Source organism: Neopsephotus bourkii, unplaced genomic scaffold (assembly GCF_033783945.1).
Source record: "Neopsephotus bourkii isolate Nb327-2 ecotype Australia unplaced genomic scaffold, CSIRO-AGI_Nbou_v1 NB_1181, whole genome shotgun sequence".
NCBI lineage: Eukaryota > Metazoa > Chordata > Aves > Psittaciformes > Psittacidae > Neopsephotus > Neopsephotus bourkii.
Window position 1 is genome coordinate 4,638,884 of NW_026901666.1, and position 27,979 is coordinate 4,666,862.

General features: G+C 38.2%; 1 protein-coding gene across 3 annotated transcripts in view; it reads left to right on the plus strand.

Moving 5' to 3' along the window:
• Window positions 1-27,979, plus strand: part of PKP4 (plakophilin 4) — a 91,646-nt gene that overhangs the window by 42,674 nt on the left and 20,993 nt on the right. For 2 of the 3 annotated variants that reach the window (XM_061363820.1, XM_061363822.1), the window contains 8 exons: window positions 10,503-10,537; window positions 14,730-14,861; window positions 15,018-15,208; window positions 16,018-16,576; window positions 18,650-18,841; window positions 20,415-20,635; window positions 23,288-23,416; window positions 26,013-26,226. In XM_061363820.1, coding sequence (XP_061219804.1) covers window positions 10,503-10,537; window positions 14,730-14,861; window positions 15,018-15,208; window positions 16,018-16,576; window positions 18,650-18,841; window positions 20,415-20,635; window positions 23,288-23,416; window positions 26,013-26,226 — 1,673 coding nt within the window. The remainder of the gene's footprint in view (window positions 1-10,502; window positions 10,538-14,729; window positions 14,862-15,017; window positions 15,209-16,017; window positions 16,577-18,649; window positions 18,842-20,414; window positions 20,636-23,287; window positions 23,417-26,012; window positions 26,227-27,979) is intronic. The other variant, XM_061363821.1, reaches the window with a different exon arrangement.

Here is a 27,979-nt window from a genome sequence, read left to right on the forward strand (position 1 = left end):
GTATTTCAGGTCTTTATTTTTTTTTTCAATCCCTTAGGAAACTTTCTACCTCTAAATGTGTTTGGGCACTCATTCATCTCAAGCGTATCAAATGATTGGTAGCTCTTGAATCTGAGAGCCTTGGTAACAATGTGTTCTCTTATGAAACATTTATATCTGCATTTCAGGTTACAGCAAACTTCAGGTTGGCATGTGCATAGAGCTTAGGTACTGAACATTATGAACGGAATGCTCTGAACATTATTATTTCTTGCCTTCAATACTGTGTGTTTATAATCTTTAAGCAGTAAACTTGGGTATCATTCTGAAATGTTTCTTCCTGTGGCCATGATAACTATTTTTGCTAATTAAATGGATTTTTTCCCCTACAAAACCTTAAGAAACAGGAGGCAAATATTTAAACATAAAGTTAGAAAATGCACTGTACCATCTAACACCATTCTTTTTATACTTCAAGCTGCCTGACCTGAGTTATCATTTGACTAGCATGAGAACTTGTGTTTAGAAAACTTCGAAATACTCAGAAATGTTCCTGAACAAGATGACTGTTGTATACCCTTTAAACTTGGCCTGTCTTCCCTCGAGATCCACATATTTCACCAGCTGTTGTGCAGGTTCCATTTTGAAAGCTAAAAAAGTTGAATTCCTGTGGAAGAATAAGTTAAAAGCTTTAGTTATTTTATGTCTCCAATCGCCTTTCATTTAGCTTAAGATGAGTACTCTTTTGGGGTTGTATCTTTTGTCGAAGTTTTCTGTCCCTGGGGAAATCAGAAATGCTTTATTTCAAAGAGAGTGTGCTTTAGTCTCCTTAAATGTGGTTAAAATGTTTGGGAGCATTTCATTTCAGATGTCTAGCTGGAGGTTTGGTTGACCTTGGTGGTCGTAGCAGTGCCTCTGATTTACACACTTGAAAAACCGGATTTCTGCAAGCTGGCATTGGCTCGGGGGGGGGGGGTTGTGCTGCTTGGCAAAACAGATACTGGCATGGAATCACAGGTGCTTTTGTGGCAGCATTTGCCTATCTTGGTGATTGCAGCTTGGGCTTCCAGCTGTTCTCTGTGTCAGTCAGGTCGCCCCTCTGAGCCAGTTCATCACCCAGTTGCACAAGTGCCAGCCCAAGGGAAGTTGTGGTAGCAGTTTGTGAGGCAAGGAGGAATGTGATGTCAGTACCTTAAACCAGCTTAAGCTTCTTCAGCTGGCACATGTAGCTTCTCAGCCTATCTTCATGGCTGTTAACCCAGACACTACAAACACTAGCAGAGTGCAGGCCCTCATGTACACCTGGATGAATCCATCCAGAGGCAGGCACTGGTGATCAGACTGTGATCTACTTGAGCACACCTGAGGAGGACTCTCACTTCAGAAGCATGGTTCATTCTGTTGCTGTTAGTCCTTAAGAAACATGTGTTGCACAGAAGGTATGTGTAGTTTGGGTTTGTTAGGCTGTTGCCAACGTGTATTACAACTGTATTGCAAATGCGAGCAACACACAGGAGTAGTTGGCTGGTTTGCTCCCTTAAGAGGAGTGTGAAAGATAACAAGCCCGAATCTGCAGATCCTAAGTAATCATAGTGTAGGGGTGGAGAAGGAAGCACTAGATCACCTGCAGCCCTGGATTCCCTTAGAGCTTTACTTTCGTGTACCTGTAGGTTACTTGCCTGTTGACATTATTATCATAATTATTTTTATAAATGGGTACTATGCTCAGCACTTCCAAGATATTTCATGTCCTCCTGTACACTTTCAAACCACGTAAGAGCCTGACATGGTACATGATTAGTGTTACCTGTAACTGTTAAATCCTTTTTAGCTGTGTTATACACTACAAGATTGGAGATGACAGACTGAGAAAAACCATGTGAAGTTGCAGTTGTATCTTCTTACTTGCATTTCATGCTATAACATGCACAGGTTTCTGTGAAGAAGCCACTGGGCTGTTGTGCCTCCTCCTAAAACCAGATGCAGCAGTGCAGCTAACTTTGCATCTCTTGTGTTACTGGTCCAGCTCTGGGCTGCCAGATGGGTTGGAGTATACGCTGATGCAGATACATATCAGTATGTACCAAGGGTCAGTAGTCAGGCTCACTTTATAAAACACATTGCCTAACCTCTCAGGTGGGAGTTGGCTCTATGACTCTCACAGTTGACTGATTCTTTTGATGAGTTACCTGTTGTGTGTAACTTGTGAAAACTGAGTGGTGGTGGGAACCAAAGGGCTCATACCTATTAATTTAATCGTAAAATACTGCACTCATAATAGCAGCTTGTCATGACAACTTTAACAAAAGTTCAGAACTGGCACACCAGAATTAAGCGGAATGCGAGTCCTTTTGGCAGGCAGTAGAGGAAATAAAAAAATTGAACATTTCAGGTACTGAGCAGTCAGTTTGAGTAATAACATGCCTACCTAAAGTCTTCCGAGTTTTGTAGAATCAAATGTAGTTCATAGCTACTAGGAAGGTTTTACTCCACTTTTCCTAATGCCAGCTGAAATACAGTGTGCACTTTATGTAGTAGTAGAAATATTCCAAAGTGGTTCAGTACAACATTGCGCTCTATGACTGAACGCTGTAAACTTCCTGTGAGATGAACATGGATTGCATTTCATGGGCACACAATTTTTCCTCACAAAACAGCAGAATGCTGATAAAGAGTGTAAACAGAGTGAGTAGTTCCACTTGCAGGGCAGTGTGCAGTCGTGTTGAGTTGTAACTTTTGTTCCACTTGAGGAGTGGTAACATGCGAGACGCTTCCAAACTGTGGGCGGCCCTCGCGCTCGCGGCATTCCATGGCATGCAGCAGCAAGCTCATCCGAACAAGACTGTTCACAGTGAGCTGATCTGGGTGTAATTACCCTTACAGAAACTAGTTTAATTCTGTTGGCATGACAGATCAGATAATTTAGTGTTTCCAAAGGCTATATTTGAAATTGCTTGCATATGTTGCAATATAGGATGTCACCAAACTTTCATAGCAAATTATAAGATCCATAAAAATTACCTATAGAAATCAGTATGCGCTTTTGGGGTAGGAAGAGGGAAGGAGTAATATAAACTATTTATTTATTTGTTTATTTACACTAATATTGCACTTAGTGAAATTTGAAAACATTGAAGGGCTACATTAAATTGAAAAGGAAGAACAGATTTACATAGTTTGTAGAGCTTCAGTGTAGAAGAAGAGCAGGGCTAAAATGTATTTGACAGAGTTTAGCTGAGTAATGAATAATTTTAAATCAGGATCTCCTACTTGATCGTCAGAGAGCTGCTGGAAGAGTACTTTGGCCACAGATATTAAGTGTCCATTCAGAACAAATCAGAAGAGATGATGATTAATTCCATAGGAGTAGCTGGCTAGGAACTCCTTGCCATGGTAGATGCTAACCAGTCCTCGGATTGCAGATGCTAAATGCTCTGAGGCAGCACTCATCTTTGTTACAGAATAAAAGAATCTCCTTTGTTGGAAATTGATCCATGCTATGATTGCTTTAGGCTGTTCCAGTTCTTACTTAGTGTATTATAAATATTCTTTAATGTAGCTGTAGAATTTCTATTCTGTGTGTTACAAATAATTACATGTAAACATTTGTTTTTTCTGCAGTGGAATCTTGTGCCCTTAATTTCAGAATGTGAGAGTGGAGTATTAGGTTTGTTCTTCTGTTTTTAACACAGGCTCACTGAGAGTCTCTTCCTCTGTCTTTACTATTTGACTGAACTTTGAAATGCCTGTACTTTAGAATTGTCTGAGAAAATTAGCTTATTTTTTCTTATCTTTTATCTCTGCTAATTCTCTAGTATAAAATGGGGGGGAGGGGGGGAGGGGAGCGGGGAGAATTTAAAAAAAGGAACAGAACTGTTGACCTGTGTAGTATCAGCAGATTTCCAGGATTTTCTCTCATTTTTTCGACAGCCTAGTTCAAATTTGCTTTTTTTGACTGTACCTACATGTTAGACAACTTTCTATTGTGTTTCCTTCTGTCTGTTACAGTTTCCTACTTGCTTGCTTCTGGTTTTCAGGCAGTTCTGGGAGTGTAAATACAGTAAGAGCAGTGCTTCTAAGTAGTTCCACTGGTGGTTAAGGTGGACACACAAACTTTGATGTGTATGCACTTGCATATTTTCTAGGGTGTAGTTTTACCAGATGACTTCAGGAAGCATTGTAGGTTCCCCTACTCTAACTTTTAGGACCTAAAAAGTAATTCTATTTCCAGTCAATCCATCTTTTATTAGGTCTGTTTAAGGTGTTGAGCTCAGTGAGTGGGTCATCTGTCTTTAGATACAGAAGACATCACTCCAGATCTCTGATGCCTAATGCCATCTCTTTCCTTTGGCACTTCAGCTGCAGCACTTAGGCAGCATTACCTGTTCATTTAAAATTATAGGGTGTGCTATCATTTGTCTTGGGCCCACAGGAATTCAGAAATGCTTATTTTTTTTCTTGCATGTCTGCATTGAAAATAAGTGAAACTTGCAAAGCTTCTTGCTACAGCTCCAATATTCATATTTAGGTTTCTGTTTACCCAGACTATAAGCCTTTCTTGAAATTCCATCAAAGCTTTGAATGCCAGTAGAATTAAGGAGTGTGATAGAGCAGGGAGAGGGTATGCAATTTGCTGATGTTCAAATGTGAAAAAAAAACCATGTAGCTTACTATGGGTTGTTCTGATGATAAATTAAAGAGGGTTGATTTAATATTGACTTCAGCTTCATATGTAAATACTGTCTTACCCAGTAGTAGACTGGACTATGAAATAGTATTGTTATTTTGTCTGTGAATGTACATCCACTGTACACCACAGACTGCGATGCAGTGACTGTGTCAGCTGAGTTATTGTAACTGCTCATAGGAGTGCTCATGTAAGATGACTTGAAGTCATTATGAACAGTTGTGACTGATCAGGTGGTACATGTCAACTTGTCACCCTCTGAAAATACTTGAAGTACAGACAAGACAGTGATTTTCACAATAGTTACAGTGCTGCATAATTTAGATAAAACATACTTGAAGGATGTTAGTTCTTTCCAAAGATAGTGAAACCTGCCAGAGACCTTTTCTAGTTTACTATTTTCTCATACCAGTAGGCAGACACTGGTGGTGGGTGGTATGCTGGTACCACCATCACAGTGCTAACTGTGTGTGGTTTCAGGCAGCACAGTAGCGTGGCAGTGATCTGCTGTCTGTAGAGCTGGGGGGGGGGTGCCCATGCCCAGCTCTTCTACGTGGCCGCCTTCTGTGGTGGCTTGGGAGTCTCAGTTGCTTCAGTGGCATTGTGTTTCAAACTGAAACAGCATCCTTCAGTCTGAGTGACCACCTTTGAGTGTAGTATTCCAGGTGCAGCTTTAGTGCCTGCCTGTGTCAGCTGAAAACATCTATCAGGTTATAGGACCACTTGTTTCTGGTGGCAGAGCTGTTTAATTTTTGTATGTGGACATAAGAAGGCTATGGTTCTTTGTACAGTGTCTAGCAGAGTGGGAACAGGAATTGTGTTAGTGAATGCAAGAAAAGAGCTATTGGAAAAGTTGAAGCTTCTTTAGCTAATGTATTTGTGAAAACTTTGCTAATCTTTGTCAACAAGAAAAGCAGAAATATGAAATCTAGTTATAGTGATTTTGATGGTTGCCACTTGTTTTGTAAATGTGTATTACAAGTTTATGGAGTTTCATATGTACCATTTTATTAGAAAAATCCTCCTATTCCAGGACTTGACAGTTGTATAAATCTTTAATCCTTCATACTGCATATATCTGTAAACACATTCTTGATGTAGATATCTAAAATTGAAGATAAAGAATGAGTAAAACAGTATGTTCAGTCTTAGCAGGCACTTAAGTTTTGGCTGGCAGGTTTGCCTAAGCAGAAAGCACGAATCCCTGTGAGTAAACCATTTGCTACTGCGTGCCTGACAGAACAGATGTATTCCAGTGAGGAGAGATCAGCCAAGCAGTAAACTAAAATATTAAAGAAATGTGTTTGAAGTACTTAACGTTTTCAGCAGTTATATATTTAGCTTTTTACAGCTTTTCACCATTTTAGAAACAGTTAATAAATAATACTTAATATTTTCAGCTGTCGCCTTTTTTTAATGACAACAGTGGTATAGTCAAGCAGTTAAGATAAGCAAGGGAAATAGATACTTTCCCCTCAAGCAGTACTGTTTAAATCAGAAATACATTTCATCTTACTTGCTAGGATGATGGGCTTAATCTGTTTCATGTCATATAGCAGCTGCAGAAGATGTGTGTAGCAGTGAGAATTCAGGTTAACTGTCCAGCCTAGAAACTGAAGATCATAGTTGTGTTTACTTTTTCTGTTCTTATTATTTATTTTTTAGAAACCAGCACACTGCTCTCAAAACATCTTAACAAAACCTAGAAATCTGCTATTTTGTTAAGTTTCGCATTCCTCCTGTAGCCCTGCTGTCCCATGCACAGGTACTGTCAGAGGCCCAGCCATGACCTCGGTCAGGCACTTCTGCCTGTGAAGTGCAGCCGAGTCCTTGAGCTGTCGTAACTGTTCCATGGAGAGGAACGCTGACCTCCTTTTCCAACATGGAAGTCCAGAGGTAAAAGTGTTTATTTAAGAGCTGTTGCTGCAGGAATGTAAAATGGTACTTGTGATACTTGATACGCTTTGTCTCGGTAACCAACTTCATATGAAAACTCTGCCATTTGGCAGATTATTGTAGTTTTCCAGAATGGCAGCTCATACAATTTTGTATCTAAGATATCAGCTTTGAACTAAAGCTGTGAGATGGTAAGGAAAAGGTCTGAAATCGAGGAAGGGGACCAAAAAATAAACAAAGATAAATAAATAAATAAATGATTTCCAGATACTTAGGAAATACAAGTGAGAAAAAAATAGAAAGGATAAAAAAAAACAGGATAGATTGATTTCAGTAGGGTTTGTGTGCATGCTCCATCTTCAGTTACCAAACATTTGTGTGACAGGCTGAAAAATTAGGGTTTGGGTGTAGAGTTTTGCCTTTATTTCACCTATTCTTTTTCCTCTTGCAAAGCAGAGAAGGGAAGAGTATTTGTGTCTAACTTCTTTAACTGAAAACTGTATAGATCATACCAAATTGTTCTGAAGGAAAAATACAGTTTCTGCATGTCTGTGCTACTAACCTAGTTCTTTTTCAGGGATAATAGTGAGCTAAAATTAAGTATCTTTAGAACTGCAGTGCACCACATGTGGGCTGTCCTGCTGTATTACACGTTAGTATCAGGAAAAGACACCTTAAGGACTAGATAACAGCAGCAGCTTCTCCTTGGTAGTGCAGTATGTGACCACGCTGGGTTTTAATCAGTACAATAAAATGCATTAGACTTACTTATCAAAGCTGAAAGCTTCAGTAACTCCAAAACTTTTCATCTCTAAGGTGACTAAATCAGATTATAAAGTCGGTAGGGGGTAGATGCTGGACTTCTGCAAAAGTAATATAATAAGAGTCAAGTTACATTCCTAAACAGTTTAAATATTAATGAAGTAGTTTTCTAAAGTAGAAACCTTATTGCTCTTAAGTCCTGTGCATGTAAAGAAAGTTCAGTTAGCCAGATGTGCTGGATAGAGACACATTTGGGTTTTTATAATCTTTTGTGTGTAAGAGTGAAGTGTTTCTTGTCTGCTTGGCACTTCTTACCTTCACTAAACCAACAGAGTGATGTCATCTCATTATAGGGAATTGAGTTTCCAGAAAGCCTGAGGAATGAAGGCAGAGGTGAAGAGTGTAAAAGTTGATGTTCTGGTAGCATGGGAATCCTAGGGACAGTGTTCACTGTACCTGTAAGATAGTCTTCAGGTTTCTTCACTTTAGTGGAGCGAAGTATTAATGAATATGCTAACAGTAACTGATTAAAGGACACGTTGTATCCAGGTTTGCTCAGTGAAGAGTAAAGAATATACTCAGTAAAGAATTCATTTAGATGCACTAACATTCAGAACTCTGCTTTCAGTAATTAAAATTCATAGAGTTTTATAAAAATTCTTTTGAACGAAATACCAGTTTGGTATTTCCTTGTGAATTTTTAACAGTAGAATTATTTTTTTAAGGTTTTTGTCAGAATAGTCACAAGGTTCAGTTTGCAGGCAAAAAAACAATGTGAAGTTGTGAAGAATTTGCTTTGGCATGTAGTTACAATCCCCAAAATATGCTAAAGAAACATTCTGGAGATAAGGCACTAGTGGGATTCAATGGTAGTATACTAGAAAAGAGAGATATTTTGAACTTTTTATATCAATTGAATGAACTTTAGCCCAAGGTTGTGCGAAAACTATTGTTTGGTGGTCTTGGAACTGCTTGCTACTCTGGAATAGCCAGGTGATGATAGTACAGCTCCTTTGCTCTGGAGTTCTAGGTGTCTCTGGATATATTTGGGTTTTCAGCAAGCTGTCTGGCTTGTGTACCCTATTCATTTAGTCTGCTCTTCTGCAGAGAGAGCCATAATAGATTAAGAAAGAACCATCTATAGCCGTTTATTACCTCCTGTTAGCTGGAGGCTATGACCTTCTTTCCTGAAATGCCTCAGCAGGTTCTGTCATGCAAAATCTGGGTTTGTTGAAATCCCAATTTAAACTGTACCACTGAAGGTAGTTAAAACTAATCTGCCTGACTGCACTCGGGTGGAGTGACAGAACTCACATGGTCCCAGTTAGCTGAGTTTCAGGGAAGGTAGCTGCTGGTTGCCATAGGGTAAGTTCTTAAACCATCCTCGTTAAACCCACAGGGTGACAATCGATTGCCAGGGTAAGCTAGCTGCCTGCACTGGTTTGACATGTAGTTTGATTTTTTCCTATGTATTTATTTAGCATTTCTGGCATTGGATTTGTGTTCCATTACTGCCAAGGGATGTCAGTTTTGCCTAAGCTGAAGATATTTGTGCTCCCGGGCTTGGATAAGGTGATCCTTCAGGAAAAATAAAATACCTGTGAAAGCTCAGGCTTGCATCTGGATTTGATGGAGCTGGTACCGAAGCACCCTTCTCCCAGCATCTTGGAAATGTAGTAGAACACAAAGAATCCTCTGAAGGCAGAAGAGCCTGGAAGATCTCAGTCAGGAGCCCAGCTTTTCAGGTGTAATTCTGTACAGCAAGTTTCAGTCTATTTAACCGCTGCATTTTATGTACGTTCTGAAGAAAAATTGAAGATGCTGAAATTGTAGACTGAGGGAAAGAATAGTCAATACGTAGTAAAAATTCTCTTAGTACCTAGACATGAAGTTGGGTTTCAGGCACTTGAAGTCTGAATTCATATTCTCCCTTTTCTTTAAATTTCATTGTAATTGTACTTCAGCCTGTGCTGGTGTGCAAGCTTAGCACCCTTTTATGCAGAAATCCTTTGTTTCCACAAAAGGCTCCTTGTTTTAGAAAATAAGTATCTAGTGGTGGTCATGTTGCTGTGCTGAAGTTTTTTGTAATTGGAGCTATGGTAGAAAGAAGTGAAGTAAATAATACTAATTTATAAATAGCTATATCTTACCCAAAATCAGTTTCATGCTAATATTTAGACATAAAATCTGATAGACTTGCGTATTTTTCCTTTCAATATCTTTTTGTTTGGAAAATAGCAGTTATAAGCATTGCAAAAATTATGTAATATTCAGTTTGATAGCTCATGTGTAATGAGATACACTTTTCCATAAAAATAGAGTGTCTACTTTTAATAATACATGAATGGTTTTGCATTTGTCTGCAGAAGTAGTTGTGCATCAATACTATTTTCAACACATGGAAGCGTATTGCTTTGTAGAAAAAACAACATGGTTAACGGTAGTTTGTTATAATATTGTTATTCAAAAAATATAAGAGAATTGGGGGTTTATGAAACACATGCTGGATCTTGTGGAATGATTGTTTCTTATGTCATCTCCAACCTTGGCAGTATAGAATCTATTAGCTGTTTACACTTAGAGATGTGATGTGTGTATGTGTGTGTCAAATGGTTTAAATGCTCATTGTATGCAGAGGATCAGAATTCTCTCTGGGAACCTGGAAATTGAAATAACAGTATAAATTATAGCTCTGTTTCTGTTCTTTTTTTCAAACTGCTTCATAGGGAGAAGCAAAATGCTGTAGAACTGTGGTTCCCAAACTTCCTTTGCCAGACTTACCTTGAGCAGCAAATGCGCCTCTCTTTGGAGTGGTTTGTTTACTGCAGGTGTCACACATGACTGGGAACACTTAGAGCTCTATACTGTTTTATTTATGTCATTACACCGTAAATAGGAAACACGTATCAGAAATCATGCTCTTACCTGTCCTGTTGCAGATAGGTTGTGCTGCTTGGAAATTGCCATATCTTGCATTACGGGGCATTCTCCCAGAATAATAGGAAAATAAAATCACTAACCCATGGTTTAGTTGTCAGGTGTAAAGTGCTGTGGGGTGTTATTGACAGGGCTATTGAGACTTCATCTCCTGGGGGGGTTGTATAGTTTTGTATGCTTTGGTTAAAGAAATAAATCCAAACTAGCCACATTTTTGTGATGTATGTTTTTCTTTCTGCAGCTCTACTGAGAAGTCATTTCCTTGGAGATCATCAGGTATTACCTTTTATGTGTACAATTTGCTTTCAGCCCCCAAACCTTTATTCTCTTGGCAGTCATTGGCCACACTATATGTGTTAAGTATGAAAATTGATTTCCTATTTACAAATACTCTTTCTTCAGTGAGAGAATTTCCAATAAGCAAAAGGTTTTTTGAGAGTGATTTTTCTATTTTTGTATCTTTCAAAAGAAGAAACACTTCTCTGTACTATTTCCACATCTACTCTTGAGTCTGTTAGGTGGAATGGATAGAACTGTGCCTTGAAAGTGACATTTAAGTGTCTGTTGAAATAAACTAATCTTTCTTTTATATATTGGAGCATTTAACTAGTTAGGGGATTTGCATCAGTTAAAATATGTAGTATTGAATAGTCAGTCTCTGAACAGTGGTCATCTCTCCAGAGTGATGGAGTGTATGTGCAGAGTTAACATGTCAAAACCACACAACAGGACTGGAATTGGGACCTTGACTGCCTCTGAACTGCTACTTGCCCCTGGATCGTGTTTCTCTGAGTCATGTGCTACTGGCAGAATGTCATATCAAGCAAAACAGGTCTGATCTAGTCAAATCACAATTAGTGTTGGTTAAAAGTTTAGTTAGCCAAGTTCTGCAGAGTGTTCACACCATCGCTTTATTTAAGGACACAAGCTGTTGTGAGAGCTTGTCAGTTTCTGAAGTATGAAGAATAACACATTGTAGTTATCTGCTTGTTCACTCAAGCAGATTCACAATTACAATAATTGTGACTATGTTATGTAAATAAGTCTCTTTAACTATCTACTTTTCCTTCCCCTTCCTGATTTTTGTTTTATTTACTGTGTAGGCTCTTAAACTTGTGTATAGTTGTATTTATGTGCTTTCAGTTGCATTGTTGTATCCTCTCAGTTGAGGTGAAGCATGCATCATCTTTTTTCCTTTCTTTTAAATCTAATATTCTCAACACCTTGTCTTGTCATTTGGATTTTGCTAGTCATGGTATTACTTTTTAGGTATTTCTTTAGCAGTGTTTCTAAAGAGAAGTCAAATTCACTTTTTTCAAGTCATTGAGAAATTACCTGCACTTATTCTTTCAATGTGAAAATTGTGTTTTGGTTTTTTAATCACGTTATTTCCCCATGTTCTGTAAATGTTCCTGTGACAGTTCACAACTGGTAAAGACACCTTCTGACAGATCTCAGTCACTGTTCTACTTATTTATCTCGTCCAGTTGCATTCCATTTCTTTATTTCCTCAGTTTTTACTGTAACTTATTCTTTGTCTATTGTTTTTTCATTTCTCTGTTAACTCTCTCCTCCCATTTGTGTGTTTCTTTTCGTTAGAAACCTTCTGTGCATATCCCTGCTAAGAAGTCACTTGATTTACAGCAAAAAAAAATCATAGTTCTATATAAATACTGTCTGCATCAATATAAATCTAGCTGTGTATTTCTCAGACCTCTGTGTAGCTAAAGTAAGACTTTTCTGGAGTAATTGCTCAGAAGCAGGCATGTTTAAAAACATACAGGTTTTGCTTAGAATTTCCTGACACAGGTTTCATTTAATGTTTACGTTTATGTTGTGATGCTAGCGTGATTGTAGGGTCTACTTACAGGTTCACTCTTGAGCTTTGTTTTAAAGAAGTGTCATTGATGATGCTTTACCAACTGCAGTCTGAAAAATACTGAAGATTAATGAAACCACTCCCTTAAATCACCTTTTGTGCTGACTGAAGATAGTAGTTTATGTAAAAAAACATCAGTAGATGATGTGACCATAGCTGTAATTGCTTTATGTATCAATAGAATTGCACACAATTTTTACCAGAAATATAAAGCGATGTTGTTTTGCAGATGCTTATAAACAATGTTAGATCAGCAGCCATTTATGAAAAGGCTATTATTTTATTTTGGGCACTCTCCTCATGATTTATAGTATCAGAGAAGAGAGAAAGCCAACAATTCATTTTATTGTGCATTCTTGCCTTTGTTAGAGAGCCTAAACAATCTTTATTTTTTCAGCATTGTGAAAGCATTTGCTTGGTAGCAGATATGTGATGGAAGACGTTTTGGTTCAGACCTCTCTGTCTTAGGAACATCTGTACAGCACTGCACAATTGAACTTTATTCTGCCTGTATGTTTCTCCCAAAACTGATTGTCAGTTTGATGTTAATTTATTGTCATGTAATGTCAAATAAGTGAAGTAACAGGGCCTTGTATTTTTTAAACAAACAAACAAAATATTGAAGATTAAAATACTGACTTTTAATATAATTTAAATGTCCCAGTCCCCTGCAAGTATTCTATTCTAAAGAATATGAAATACTCACTGTTATGATCTGGTGTCAGGTTAGTGTAGCAGGAGCTGTGGAAGGGAGTTATTTCAGTGGTGGTTTTCCATATCATTTCTAGGCATACTGATGATTAAATTAATTGAAGTGTAGTAACGCTTCTTATTAAATCTTAATGAAATCTGGTCATAATGCTCCTATTATAGGAAATTAATTAGTGTCAAGTTTTACTAGATGTTTTTGACCTAAGAACGTACTACTGATAAGTAACTGTGCTGGCTGCCTGTCATTTCTAAGATGTTTTTAATTTACTTTTTTTAATCTGGTATTTGGATAATATTCAAACATTCCTCAGAACAGCAATTAATAACATTTTGGTATCAGTTTTTCATCATGGCTAATTGTGCAAGTAGCAAGACACCAGCATTTTGTGTACAGCTATTGCTGAAAAGCAGAGTATTGCTTTACAGCTTGGTAGGTACAAATATTCTGTGAGGGTATTTTTCTCTTTTGAACTGTACTGTAATAGCAGCTGTTAGAATTTCCAACAGATCATATCTCAGGGTTTTTTTGGTTTGTTTTGTTAGATTTGCGTGGGATTTTTTTGCATGAGTGCCACTTGGGTTTATATCAGGAACTTTTGTCAGTTTGAGAGAGGTTTTGTTAGCTATTGCAGAGAATTTATCTCAGCCCTTTTCCTGTCTTCCTCCTAGCACATAATTTCTGCAAGCTCCTAACAGTTTTGCCTTTCTGTGACGGGCTGTTATATTAATTTTCAGAGAGCACACAGCAGGCTTTGTTGCCCACAACTCACAACTTTCGATATGAAGCAGTCATACAAGTTTTTACTAGGCTGTTGCTTCTTGGCATATTTCTTTTGGTTTCCACTCCAGACTCATTCATACATTTCTTCAGTAAGAATTTACGTATCTGGTGTTACCTTTATATGTAACCCATACCTCCTACTCCCCTTCTGCAGGGGAGGTTTAGATTGGATATTAGGAGAAATTTCTTCCCCAAAAGGGTTGCCAAGCACTGGAACAGGCTGTGCAGGGAAGTGGTTGACTCGCCATCTCCAGAGGTATTTAAAAGACATGCAGACATGGTGCTTGGGGGCATGGTTTAGTGATGGACTTGGCGGTGCTGGGTTAGTGGTTGTACTCAATGATCTTAAAGGTCTTTTCCAACCAAAATCGTTCTCTGATTCCATGCTGCATCTATGACACTTGTTCTTCATCAATAAGTGTAACGTAATGGCAACTGGATGCTTAATATTTCTGCCAAAATAATTTAATTCCATTTTTCCTGTTATTAAGTGTTATCATGTATGTCCTTTTTTTGCCTTTCTTCATAATGGCAGTGTGATGTCTCCTTTGGTGTCTTTTCTTTGTATGATGACGCATTCCTTTGCTGTAAAGTTCAGCTAATATTCTTAGAACTAAAGTTAGCTTAAGAGTTGTTAATAAGTAAACATTTGAATAGTAGTATATGAAGTAAAACGTATAAAATTTGCAGCAGTTCTGGAGATACACAAACAGATGAAATTCAACTCAGCCTTTCCCTTATGAAGCTCTTTGGATTAAAGTCATAGCTATTTGTGCACTACAACACAGTTGCACAGTGTTTCTACTCTGCAAAGTACTTCATCGCATTTTTCATTAAAGGAGATTGGAACATGCATTTGAAAAATCAGAACTGCAGAAATCGTAGAACTACATCAAAACTAAAGGAAACAAGATTCTCATATCTTAGTATCCGCATTCTTTCCATTGAGTTTGGCAGATGATACCTCTCTGCCAGTAGACTCTGTTCATGTTGAGAGTGAGTTCTTTGTTAGTATGTGTGAGAAAATCACTATGATTCAGCTTGCAGGAAACTTGCATATGAAAGATTGGATTTACCTAGTGAATTTATTCTTTCAGATCCTCCAACCACCACTGTAAACAAACCCCAAGTGTCAGAGAGCGTTCACACCAATGCCTATGATATTAGGACAGAACCAGAGCAAGGGAACCTCTACTCACCGGAGCAGACATCTCTCCATGAAAGTGAGGGTCTGTTGTGTGCACTGTAAATACTAGAATATATTTTGGTATTGACTGTATGAAAATGTAATGCAATTATGAATGCAAAAAGTAAAAGTTATATAGCATTTTATTTTTGTGAAGTTCTTTGATGCTTTTATTCTTACACTGGCTTCCTACCTACAGGGTCTGTGGGTAACTCAAGAAGTTCAACACAAATGAATTCTTACTCTGATAGTGGCTACCAGGAAGCAAGCAGTTTCCATAACAGCCAAAACCTGAGCAAATCAGAAAACAGACAGCAGCATTCCCTTATTGGAACCACTAACAACCATTTGGTGAGGAGCTCGCGAGCTGAAGGGCAGACATCTGTGCAGGTATACTCAAAATAGTCCACTCTGTCTCTGCACCATCTGTATCACAGCAAGTAGCGTACAGCTAGGCCTACCTTTGTATAGGCTGAAATGAATGTTCTTCCATTACACTTTCATTTAACATTTAACATTTAACATAATAGCTTGCAGCAGACAAGAGACTTCTTTGCTGACAACAGCATGTATGTGATCTGGTTCATTCACTGCAGCTGAAATGAAGTGACACTTCTCAGGACTCCTGACTGCAGAGTACACTGCTAGTGTAATATCAGGAAAGTATCACTTGAAATTCAGTTGTGATACTGGAGAAAACCTCTGAGAATGTAGCCTCTATGTAAATATAGTGCTTAGAGGAAAGTGATACTTTTATTCCTGCACCTTCTATTGTTTCTGTCTTTTTTCTCCTCCTTTTTCTTTAATCAGAATGTTAGTGAGTCAGCAACTGACAAAGCTTTACTAGCTTATACTAGAACTCTTTGCATAACTGTTCCTGAATTTCCAAAGTGGTAAAGTAGCAAGGAAAGAAAGCATAGGCACATATTAACATGGAAAGCCAAATAACAGTGAGTAACAGATATATATATATACATATTTTACTGTTAAATTGCCTTTTTCTATTTTAAGAAATCCTAGTTAGAAAAAAAAGTTATAGGAAAACTTGAAGGAATTATGTTTAGGGTAAAAGCTACTCTTCAGCTGCTTCTATATATTGTTAAATTGTGTTTCCTGTTGACTTCTCTGTCTTATGGGAGAAAAGAATCTACTACATGTCCTAAATGATAGAACTAATACATAGTTTTGTTTTCAAACAGCCTTCGGTAAGCGTTGCTACCAACCGAGTCATGAGACGTGTCAGTTCAGTCCCATCCAGAGCACAGTCTCCCTCTTACATGGTCAGCACGGGTGTTTCACCTTCACGGGGGTCACTACGAACGTCTCTGGGTAGCGGCTATGGTTCTCCATCAGTTACTGAGCAAAGATCCATTGCTTCTCATGTGTATTCATCCACTACTCTGCCAGTACAGCGGGCAGCATCCCCTTATGCTGCACAGAGACCTGCCTCCCCAACAGCTGTGCGGCGGATTGGGTCGATTACGTCCAGACAGACAGCAAATCCCAATGGTGGGACTTCCAATTACCAAACATCGGCCAGAGTTGGCTCTCCTCTTGCTCTTACTGATGTACAAACCAGAGTAGCTTCTCCATCCCAAACTCAGCTGGGATCTTCCTCCCCAAAGCGTGCTGGCATGACTGCAGTTCCACAGCATTTGGGAACAACACTGCAAAGAACAATCCATGATATTGAACAATATGGACAGCAGTACGATATATATGAGAGAATGGTCCCTCCACGGCCAGACAGCCTTACAGGTTAGTAAAAAGGTAAAGACACAGCTTAAAACTTGGTACGAAACTACAACTAGAAAACCCTTAATGTAGTAATCAATTTATGGATGAAGCATTGTACCACTACGACATAATTGTGGAGGATGTATCAAATCAGCTGTAAATACTGTTGTCAAACACTATGTATCAATCAGACCATAAGTTCCCTGTGAATACTGTCTTTCTCTTTCATTACTACATTGCTATATTAAATCAGATTTCATGTTTGAAGAAGCTAAGTGAAACTGAGTTACACATGTAACATTACAGTGTTTTTGAAGATAAAGTACATTTAAATTTATGTGCAGGTTATACACAAATAAAAGATACTAGGCTGGAACTAGTCTGATATCTAGGGTTTTTTTTAGAATACGTTACTTAGTACCACTGAATTTTAGTCTTTTTTCCCTTAATATTTCTATCTCGCTTCAATTAAATTTAGGGATAACCTTTGTAATATTAGCTTAAAACAAAGCCCTAAAAGGTAGAGGCAGTTCTTGTAAAGGTGCAGTTACTTTACATTTTAAGTTCTGTCTGCATTACTGGGTTTGTTCTAACCTTATCTAAAGTAGCTCAGACAAGGTGATTTTGCAGTTAGACCTTGCGCTCCTTTGAACAGGCTAAGATGTCTGTTTTTTCTGTTCAACTCGCGTACTGCAGTTCAATATAACACCTGAAGTCTTAAATTTGTATATGACCAGTTTTCTGAGAGGAAGTTTGAATGTGGGGAAGGCCAGTACCACAGGGGCCTTTAGTGTCATTCAGAACTCTTCCCTGCTTGGTAAGCTGAAGGAGAGGATGTGTGTATGGTCAGGTCCTCTTCTGTGCTTATAGTCTCTGGGAAGGGTGTCCCTGTGGTGCATGTTCTGGGAAAACTGTAATGATAACGAGATGAGTGTTTTCCCAGGACATGGCATCATCACCTGGGAAGTGTCAAGCCAGCTTCCTCTTTGCTTTGTGAGACCCCCAGGGGTTTTCTTGAAGACACTGTGATAGAGCTGGTCTGTGATTCTGGGGCAGGGGGGGAATACTCAAATGCAGGATATATTTGGTTACACATCACTGCTTGTCTTCTGAAGTTGTTCCGTAATTTCCACCATTTCGTTATCTTTGTGTAATTCACTTACCATATCTCATTGCTTTGACAGCCGCTAAAATGGTAGTGCAAACAACAGTAGTGCCAAAGTGAGAAAACAGTATTAATTTTATGAAATAGGGGTTTTTTAATATCTTTTAAACCCAGAATTTTGCTGGCTTTATGCCCTAACTGAATTTATGAATGACTCACCATTTAAAAATGCATTTGCCTTGGCCATATTATCCATATGTTACGTACGTATTTGCTAACTATGTTAATAATTTATGATTTGGTGTTGTAGGTAATCTCTACATATAATTTTAGCTAAGAAAGATGACAATAAATTATGTTGTAAGATTTAAAAAGATAGGTTAGCAGTCTAGGAGAGGATGCATGAGGAATGCTGGACTGAGAACAGGCGGGATGTATGTGATTGTCATACTTACTTCCTGTAATACAAAGGGAAATATGTTTGGTCATCTGTACTCTGAAGAATTTAAGTAAATGAACAGAACTGATGAAATCACAGAATAAATGAAGAATGCCAAGAGTAGAAGGATGTGGAGTGAGTTTGGAAGGGATGGTGCTGCCAACACCAAGAAGACTTTAGCTCTTACTGCTATATATTGCTTCATTTTTATGGTGATGGCCACCTTTAGGCTGCGCCTATTTCGCAGCTGAATTCCTGCTGGGTTCCCAATTTACCTTGTCATGGCTGAAGCTGTGAACTGCACACGCTGACTTGCCTTTTACTCTGTATGGTTTTTTAGACTTTTAACTATAAATGCTACCAAAAAACTTTATTTGGAAAGCTTGAATGTTGTCAGTGTATGGACAAAACTTTCCATCAAGGAAATGCTTCTTTGTCAATGAATCTTTCAGTGTTATGTTGGCTGAAAGAAGAAAGCTTCCAAGCGTGACAGCTTTATTATTTTTAATTTGTATAGGCCATGTACATATCTTCCTCTTCTTGGTTTCAGGCCTGAGGAGTTCATATGCTAGTCAACACAGCCAGCTAGGACAAGAGTTACGATCAGCTGTGTCTCCTGACTTGCACATCACTCCCATCTACGAAGGCAGAACTTACTACAGTCCTGTGTACCGTAGTCCAAATCACGGAACGATTGAGCTCCACCAGGGATCCCAGTCAGCCTTGTATCGAACAGGGTCAGGTAGGTAAAGGGCTTCCACAACTCCTCTGGTGACTGTATCCAAAGTCGTGCTTGATTTGCTCACTGGAGTTTTCTGGAACCTATGGCACATAGGAGAACATACATGATATGGATATGTAAATCCAATTCAAAAGGAAAAGCCAGATTTTATAAATTAATGGAGGCAGAAAGTAGGCTTGAAGGACTGAAAATAAGCAGCAGGAATTGAAAAGCATTTGTGGTGTTGCAAGAAATACTTGGGGCTATGTATCAGTGTCAGCTTAGGGGCAGAGTATTTTCTGTTTGACACCACACACTCTGGTACAACTGAGGAAAGCGTATTTCATGACACACAAAATGCATTGCTTCCTCTTGCATTCTCTGTGCAATGTTTTCTTACAAATCAAGTTTCTTTATTTTCTTATATTTTTCATTACTCATCAGTAAAATGATAGCTTGCACACTTAAAGTACCTCCTGCGACTTTCACAGTAAAAATACTGGTTTTGCCCAACTTCTCAACAACGGATCATGTCACGATGCTACATCTGAAGGTTGTATATTGAAACTGAAATATTTGTATAACATTTCATAGTATTTCTACTCTTGTATTACAAAGTGTGTAGGTGTTAGAGTAGTACTAGAACTGATTGCCTGTGACAAGACATGCAGTAGGTACTGCAGTGCAGTTCATTCTTTAAGGTTGATCAGTAATTTGTATATTGGAGTAATTTCCAAAACCTCCCAAGGTATTAGAGAGAATTAGCCAAGTAACTCGCTAGAAATATTTACAGAGAGGTGTCCCGTTTGTGTGTGACGTTTTCACACATCTGGAAGTTGCTTTTTAATGTTTTTTACTGTAACTGAAACACTGAGCATACGCAATGTTGAAGGAGGCAACAGTTTCTGCAATTCTCTGGTCTTCTGCAACTTAGAGTAGACAAATTAAGTTTGTCAGTATGTGCCAATGAGGAAATATAACCAGGAACTGAAATTCTCTGCTTAGTTGTCTACCTAACTAAGGTAGATAACTAATCACTTATTTTGGAAGAACAAAAGACATCACAACAGCTCTGTTCACTGAGGAAGATGCACGTTGCTGCTTTTGAAATGATCAGCTTAATCTTTGAAATCTTCCTCTTGTTACTTCTTGTCAGGGAAAATGTGCATGGAGTTAGGAAAAGGAAAATACCATCTAAACTGTATACATTGTTGTTATTTTTCCTTTTTGGTACAGTTGGCAAATTGACATTGCTGTTAGTAACTGAATTTTATTATAAGCCTTGAAACCATTTTGCATCCTGATTTCTGCTTGATGGCACAAGGTGCATTTTATATTTAAATACTTATTGAGGCAAGCTGAAGCATAAGCTTGATTCTACCAAACCTTTAGTTCTGTAACTAACCTCTCTCTTCCCTGGGACACAGAGTAATGGCTCCCTTAAATCTGGCAATAGCTTTCAGTGTTGAACACAGTACACAATTTTAAGACCGATTCTTTCCTTTTTTTGCTTACACTTTTGACCACTCATTGCCTCTTCTCCTCCATAGACATTTGTTACCTAGTTTGTTTTTTAACACTGATTTTATACTAGGGGTTGGAAATCTGCAGAGATCGTCCAGTCAGCGTAGCACACTCACATACCAAAGAAACAATTATGCTCTGAACACGACAGCCACCTATGCAGAACCCTACAGGTCAGTGCAGTATCGACTGTCAGAGCCCAGTTACAACAGGCTGCAGCATGCAACGCCCGCCGACGATGGGACCACACGATCTCCATCCATTGACAGCATTCAGAAGGACCCCAGGCAAGTCCATTCGTGCTTTCAAGGATCACATGTATTTTCCATAATAAGATTTTTAGTACATTCCTTGAATATATGTGGCATTTGTTGGGCATACTCCGGTTTTATATTGTTTAAACAGTCATGACTAACGTAGATACTAAGATCTATGCCTTCATAGCCAAAGTAATTAAATGCAGCCTACCTGTTACAGTAAGAAAGAGCAAATTCCATGAATATAGGTATTATTACATTTTCCTTCCATGTTTATTTTCTTGTAGAAGTTATTATAGGAAATAGGTATAAATTTCATGAGAGTTGACTGCTATATTCCAAGTATTTTTGACTAACTCTACAGAGCAACCTGTGATATTAGTGAGTTCTCTTTATGGGAATGGGAACCAGGGCTTGAAACTTTGAAAGTACATACTGAATTTATTTGAATGAAGTTTTCATGAGCAGTCTGCTTCCATTTCAAAACAATGGAAGTTTAAAAATTATATATAAATGTGCCATCTTGAAAGTGAATAAACATTAATATTTTTACTAGCTTGAAGTTGTATTTACACAGCATGGGCATGTGACAACCTGATCTAGTTGAAGATGTCCTTGCTCATTGCAGGGGGGCTGGACTAGATGACTTCTGAAGGTCCCTTCCAACCCAAGCTATTCTGTACTCTATGATAAGTCTAATATTATCATGACAATTTACTACAGTTTATTGAAACCTTGTATTTTAATATGCAAGCATTAAACCCTGATCCACGCAAAGGGTGGAGGGATATACGGTGCTGCTTATCTTCAGTGTGGGCCAGTGATTGCTAGAAATTCCTGTCATCTGCAGCCTGCTGGCTCGTGGGGACAGCACTCAGGTGCTCCTCAGTCATGGAAGCCCCTGGGCCATTCTGCAAGCTCAGAAGGAACTGAGCACAGAGCATCTTGCTCTGGAGGATTTGGGCTCCAGTAATGCCTCAGTAGTCTCCATAGGGAAACAGCAGGGCACCAAATAACCTTTGAAACAAACAAACAGCTAATAGTGACGGTCAGACTGGAGTTTTACACCAAAATCCTCCTAGCACCCCCCCCTTACAGAAGGCTCATGGCCTGGTTCAGTTATTTTCTAGTTTGGCCCTATACTTCTGAGTCAAAAAAAACCTGAAAGCACAGGTTTTAATAGATTTTGTTGTTTATTAGTAGAAAATAATATATTTCGGGGGGGTTTAATAGATATTGAGGGACTGGATTGATTTCATTTAACTGAATGGTATATTCATTTAAACAATGTTAATTGGATAATCCAGTTGAGGTAATCTAAGCAACAATGCTTGATAGCTCTGGCTGGTCTGTTCAGGCCTGGCTTACAAGAGCAGTTACTTATGATAAGGTTGCCCCACATTCACAGCAAAAAACTGCAGAGAAATTCCGCATCAGTTCTCATTGCTGATGCACTTTCTTACCTTGTAATTTCCCAGCACACTAGTTTTACATTACTTTTTAATCTGTTACAGTTTCTGGTAGTATAACATGCTGTTGCAGAGGTTGGGTGTTAACAGCTGCCTCAGCCTGGACTGCTTAAATGCCTCACTCCAGAGTGTGAGCAAGGGATCATTCAGAAAGTGGATAGTCTTCTTAGAAAGGCAGTTTTCCCTAAGGACTTCTAGTCTTTAGTATAGAGAAATAAACCTTGAAGTTGTTGAGCAGTTCATTGTAGGCACATGACTTTTCCCATTCTGGTGACTGTTAGAATCCTGGGGAGACCCAACTGGCTGGGCATTACCCTTTGAAGAGCTTCCCAGACACTGTTTTTGGAATATAATTTTTCATGTACTTGGATTTTTGAGCATGGGAAAACTTAGATACTACTTTTTCTTTTTCTTTTTTTCCTTCCCCCTCAATCTCCCTTTATGGAAGGAGGGAAGCACACAAATATTAATGAACTGATTTCTAAATCCGTGAATTTGGCACAGATAAGTTTCATGACTTTTCCAGGATTTGTCTGTGTAAAATCATTGTTTAATGAAGGAGATTTTATTTTAATGATTTTAGGTTTATAAGCCTTGAATAACTCAAATTATGCAAACTTCCTGCACCTGACCATGGTGATGAAATTTCAGGCTCTGCAGCCTTTGTTGAACTATAATTGACTTAAGACTGGGAAGAATGTTGAGCACTGGGGAGTGGGGGTTAATGCTGCATGGTAGAGATGCCCCTGAGCAGCATGGTTATGCGGGTGTTTGTTGTATATTTAAGTGTTGGGAGGATTATGTAGGTTGCAGTGTTTGAGTTGGTATACTCAAGTGTATATGTATATATTCCTCTTGATTGACAACCAAGGTAACTGAAGAATATTGGATGTAAAGTGTCCTTTTCCAATCGGAAGACTAAAGGGCGATGTGACTCATAATTACTCTAATATACCTGGTTTCCCTCATAGCCCTGTGTCATGGTTTAAGCCCAGCTGGCAACCCAAAACCATGCAGCTGCTCACTCGCTCCCTGCCCTTCCTCCTCCCCAGTCCTTAAGAAGGAGAAAAATGACTGCTACTTCTGGACCCAGGGTACCCTGATACTCCAGAGCAAAATCAGAATTGTTGGAAAACACTTGAGATGCTTTACTTGGCAAATAAGCATACATTTGTAACTAACACCTTCTCCTCAATGTGTTCATCTAATAAAGGGAGTTTGCTTGGCGAGATCCAGAACTGCCTGAAGTCATCCACATGCTTCAGCACCAGTTCCCGTCAGTCCAGGCGAATGCAGCTGCCTACCTCCAGCACCTGTGCTTTGGGGACAACAAAGTGAAAACGGAGGTACTGTACTGTCCATGATGGTGTCTGGGATGATAGGGAAGCTGCAATCATGGTCCTTTCAGAGCAGGAGCCAGCACAAGAAACTATTTGGAATAGAAAAGGGTTGTTATTTTAGTGCCAAATTCAGTAAAGCTTTATTTGAGGACTGCTTTTGTTTTTTCATTCATGATTTAACTTCATTAATTTAATGCTGTGGTAAAGACTAGATCAATTTAGATCAATAGCCAGGCTATTAAGGGCGCTAAAAATCTAGCAAAATGGCCTAGAGTGCCTGCACTGGTAAAATGTGAAGGTGTAAGTGTAAGAAACTGTTTTTTTGGAGGGGTGGAATCTTTAAATTAACTGTGAAACTGCAGGGAATGAATGAAAGATCCTTCCAGGTAATGAATGTCTACCTGTAAATACTAATACAATACTGATATATTAGTTCATGAATGTATCGTTTTACAAGAATTCTGATTTTATATATATATATATTTATTATTTTTTTTATTTAGAAACTAATGCCTGTTCAGAGCAAAAACAGCTGCCAAGGATGCAGCAAAATTCAAACCTTAAGAATGGATTTCTATTCCAGTTTATTCTGAATTATATATACAAAAATATCCCATCACGGTTTGAGTACAGATTGAAAAAAAATGATACAGCCGCTTTGTCATTTGTGACTTGTATCTGTACCATGGATGTGTAGGGCAGATGGGGTGTTTGATATGCTGCACTGATGTACAAGGGGGAGGTTTAACTCCCCTTGTTGTTTGGGGTTTTTTTCTTCATTATTTAGTAATGGAAATAAAAACTGTTTACCTTGAAAAAGAACAACCCTTAAATTACTTTTTTATTGCATCCTGCAGTATCTGCTTTCAATGTAGTTTGTGTCAAATAAACAACCTATAAGGTAATACTCATCTCCTACTATAGAAATCTTGCCAGGTAAATAACTTTAAGGTCCACTGAATGTCTTTAGGTAGAGATTCCTGATGGCTTTTGGTGTAGCAGTGGCTTCTCTAGCTGATCAGTGCCAAACCAGGAACCCCTGGGTACTTAATTTAGAGTACACACATCTAGGCATGTAAATACAGAGTTCCTTTTGAAAAACACACACTTTAAACAGTGGTCTAAGAATCTCCAAGTCATCAGTCTTTCATTTTATTTCTGTTACTCTACTTTGACAGGTAAAAATCAGATCTGATGTTGGTCATAACCAGTTCAATTGGTTTTTCCAAGCCTCTTCATTTTTGTTGTTTTTAAAGTGTAAGTAAAGACATTGACCATCTTGATACCCAGTGCATTTTTCAATAATGTAATAGAAGATTCTGTTTTCTAAAGTATCAACTGAACTGAGATTTAGCCAAATCATGTTATGTTTTCATTGAGAATAATTTTGTTCTCCTTGTTTTGGCCAATAAAAGACACTGAATTTTAAAAGCCAAAAATCCATGGAAACACATTCACATCAGTGTATTTCAAATAGGCTTGTGGCTGCCAGACCAGTTATTGTACAGGTTAAAATAGGAAAGGGGCCTCTCAAAGTGCATTAGTGCTGGATTAGAGAACCCTTAGGACAGTTACATTTTTACATCTGTACTGGCTGTTTGGCCAGAGCCACATCCTGTGTAAGCCAAGCATTCAGGAATGATGGTGTGTCTCCTTCTCCTCACCACAGGGTCCCCTCCTCATGCTGCAGGTATGGAGTGATTAGGGAGACCTTGTGCCACCTCCCTCGGGCATGTTCTATAGATTGTATGGCACAAAAGTTACTGTGCTGTGTTAAAATAATCCCAGGTTATAATAAATCAATCTATATTGCAGCATAGCTCAGACTTTTTGAAAAGGTTCATAAAAAATACTTTGGTAACTTCATTTTTTATTGAAAATTAATGTTAATCTTGTAAGTAATGCCATGTAGTTCTCTCTTTAAAATATATTTTATTTAGTAAATATTATAGAATTCTAAAATACCTTAATCTTTCATCATTAAAAAATATCTTGAACAAAGAAAAGTCCTAGATGGAAATGAGATCTCAAAACACAATGGTTTTTGGGTTGTTTTTTTTTCTTAAAGATATATAGAACAAAGAATAAATGCAACTAACCTAGTTGAAGCAAACAATATAAACAGTTCTTCTTGGTTTAGGGAATTTCTGCAGAGTAGATCTTCTTTTTACAAAGAATTTCAGATATGCCAACAGGACTGACTAGATGCTAATTTGAACTGGTTTGTGTGTGTGCTTAAGCGTAACAGTCAGCATTTTAATCTTGGCAACTTTGTATTTCCAGTATTCCCTAAAAAGATATTCTGAAGTATAGGAAATGACTTAAACCCCAGCATTACTGGGACAAAACTTTATCAGTAAGCATTTTTCTCTGAGCACAGCAAATGACTGAAAACCTCTGCCAGCCTTTTTGGCGAGGATGTGAGTGTTCACGAGGGTTTGCAGTGCAATGTAACAACCAAGGGATTAAGGTCTACCAACAGTATTTCTTCTTGAAGCACACTGGAATGTGTTGGGTTTTATAAAAATAAAAGCCTTTTAAATCTGAGCACAAAATGGGTAGAAGCGGTGGGTGCTGATGATTCCAATGTTACGTTTTCTAGGTGTGCAGGCTAGGAGGAATCAAGCACCTCGTTGATCTTTTGGATCACAGAGTCCTGGAAGTTCAGAAGAATGCTTGCGGCGCACTGAGAAACCTTGTTTACGGGAAGTCTACTGATGAAAACAAAATAGCAATGAAGAATGTTGGTGGGATACCTGCCCTTCTGCGGTTGTTGAGAAAATCTGTTGATGCTGAAGTAAAAGAGCTTGTAACAGGTAAGTTTGTAAAAGAAACAAGCAGAGACCTTAAACGGATTATTTTTCTGAAGTCTGGAATAACTGGTAAGAGACTGGAATTGAGTGTACCCACTGCTTTTCTGTTTGTGCACTGGTATTATTTGTGAATACAAAATCACTGACAGTTAAAGTATTAACATGGATGTACAGATTCACTGAGAGGAGTGAATCTTGAGGTAGCTGCACTAAAGCTCTGCTCAGGGTAGGTTTTCCGCTGGTGTGACTCTCCTACATACACCGCTAGGTCTTAGATAGGCATTTCTTTATTGACTACACCTGGTTTATTACAGGCTGCTGACAAAAGTTTTCAGTAAGATCTTGCAGAATTCCTAAGACAGACCCAAACTATGTAAATGTGTGTTAAAGTACAGGCAGAAAATGGCAAGTATGCAAATTACAGAAGCTTACCTGTGCACAGCCTGCTTGTAGAGCCCTGAAAAGTGACTGTGTAGACACTCCCATTCTCTTGAGTACAGGGTAACAGATTAAGTTTATAAGCCATGAACCTACTTGGCACTTGCTGTGGACTTAAAGTGCAGAAATAATAAATTATTTGCAGTTCTAACACATGAAGGAATTCCATTTCCATCAAAACAAGGTGGATTTGCAGGGTACTGCGTACATCTGCTATCTCTTTTTCTCTCTGTGGGAGTGATTTGTCTGTGTAGGTTGTAGGGGATTTAAAATGAGAGGATAGAAAAAAACGAGTATTTTTACTTTCTTTAAACAGTTCCTCTTTCAAGTTTTAGTAGCTCCTTCATTTGATTTTTGTTAAGCTGTGAAGCTCAACTGCTTACCTACGAAGCAAAGCTGCACAACGGTGCTCAAGTTAGAAGTAGCACTGGGAGCCTTTCCAACTCATTTCCTTGTTTAGAAAAGCTATTAAGTAGAGAAAGAACTCTGTGCAGAAGGTAGCCAAAGCATTTAAGTTCAAGTTCATGTGCAGGCTATTTTCCTTAAGTATTTTCCACATAAGCAAGCATTAAGATAATGGCAGTGCTGGGCTAGCAGTTGGACTTGATGATCTTAAAGGTCATTTCCAACCTAAATAATTCTATGATTCTACTTATAAGTAAAAAGATCTTTTGAATAAGCACGGTATTTATTTTAATTAAAGGTGACTACTTCAAAAGTGGCGCTCACTTCAGAACTCTCATTCGCATTGTTAATTTTTTTAACCAGCTACAAAAAAGGAAAGAAAAGGTTTGACCTAATCATCTTGTGGTGAAGTCAGTGGCCTTACTTCTGTCATGCTGGACTTTTGAGAAGAATCCACAGCAGGCTTTTGGAGCTTAGGGGTTTTTAAATGTCTTCTGTAAATAGCAATATAAAGAAAAGAAGTGGAAAAGGTCCACTGATTACTGCTTTCATGATTAGAAAACTCCACCTATGTCAGGACTAATACTAGCAAACCACACTCAGTTCACTCGATTCCCAGATTAAGGTAATGTAAATACAGGGAAATTAGTGTCAGTCTACATGACCAGAAACACCATATGTCTGATAGTTTAAAATTGGCACTATTTGTTACTGCTGTAGTGTATTTATATTTTTTCATGTAAAATGGATTTTCCAGTGTAATGTTTTGGAATGAAGTACACTGCTTTTCTTTTTCCTGAATTACTAAATTACATAATAGTTACATATATAGTTAGAAATAACTAAAATTACTAAACTATATAATGGTTTTATATATATATATAGTTAGAAATAACTAAATGAATTATGTTTG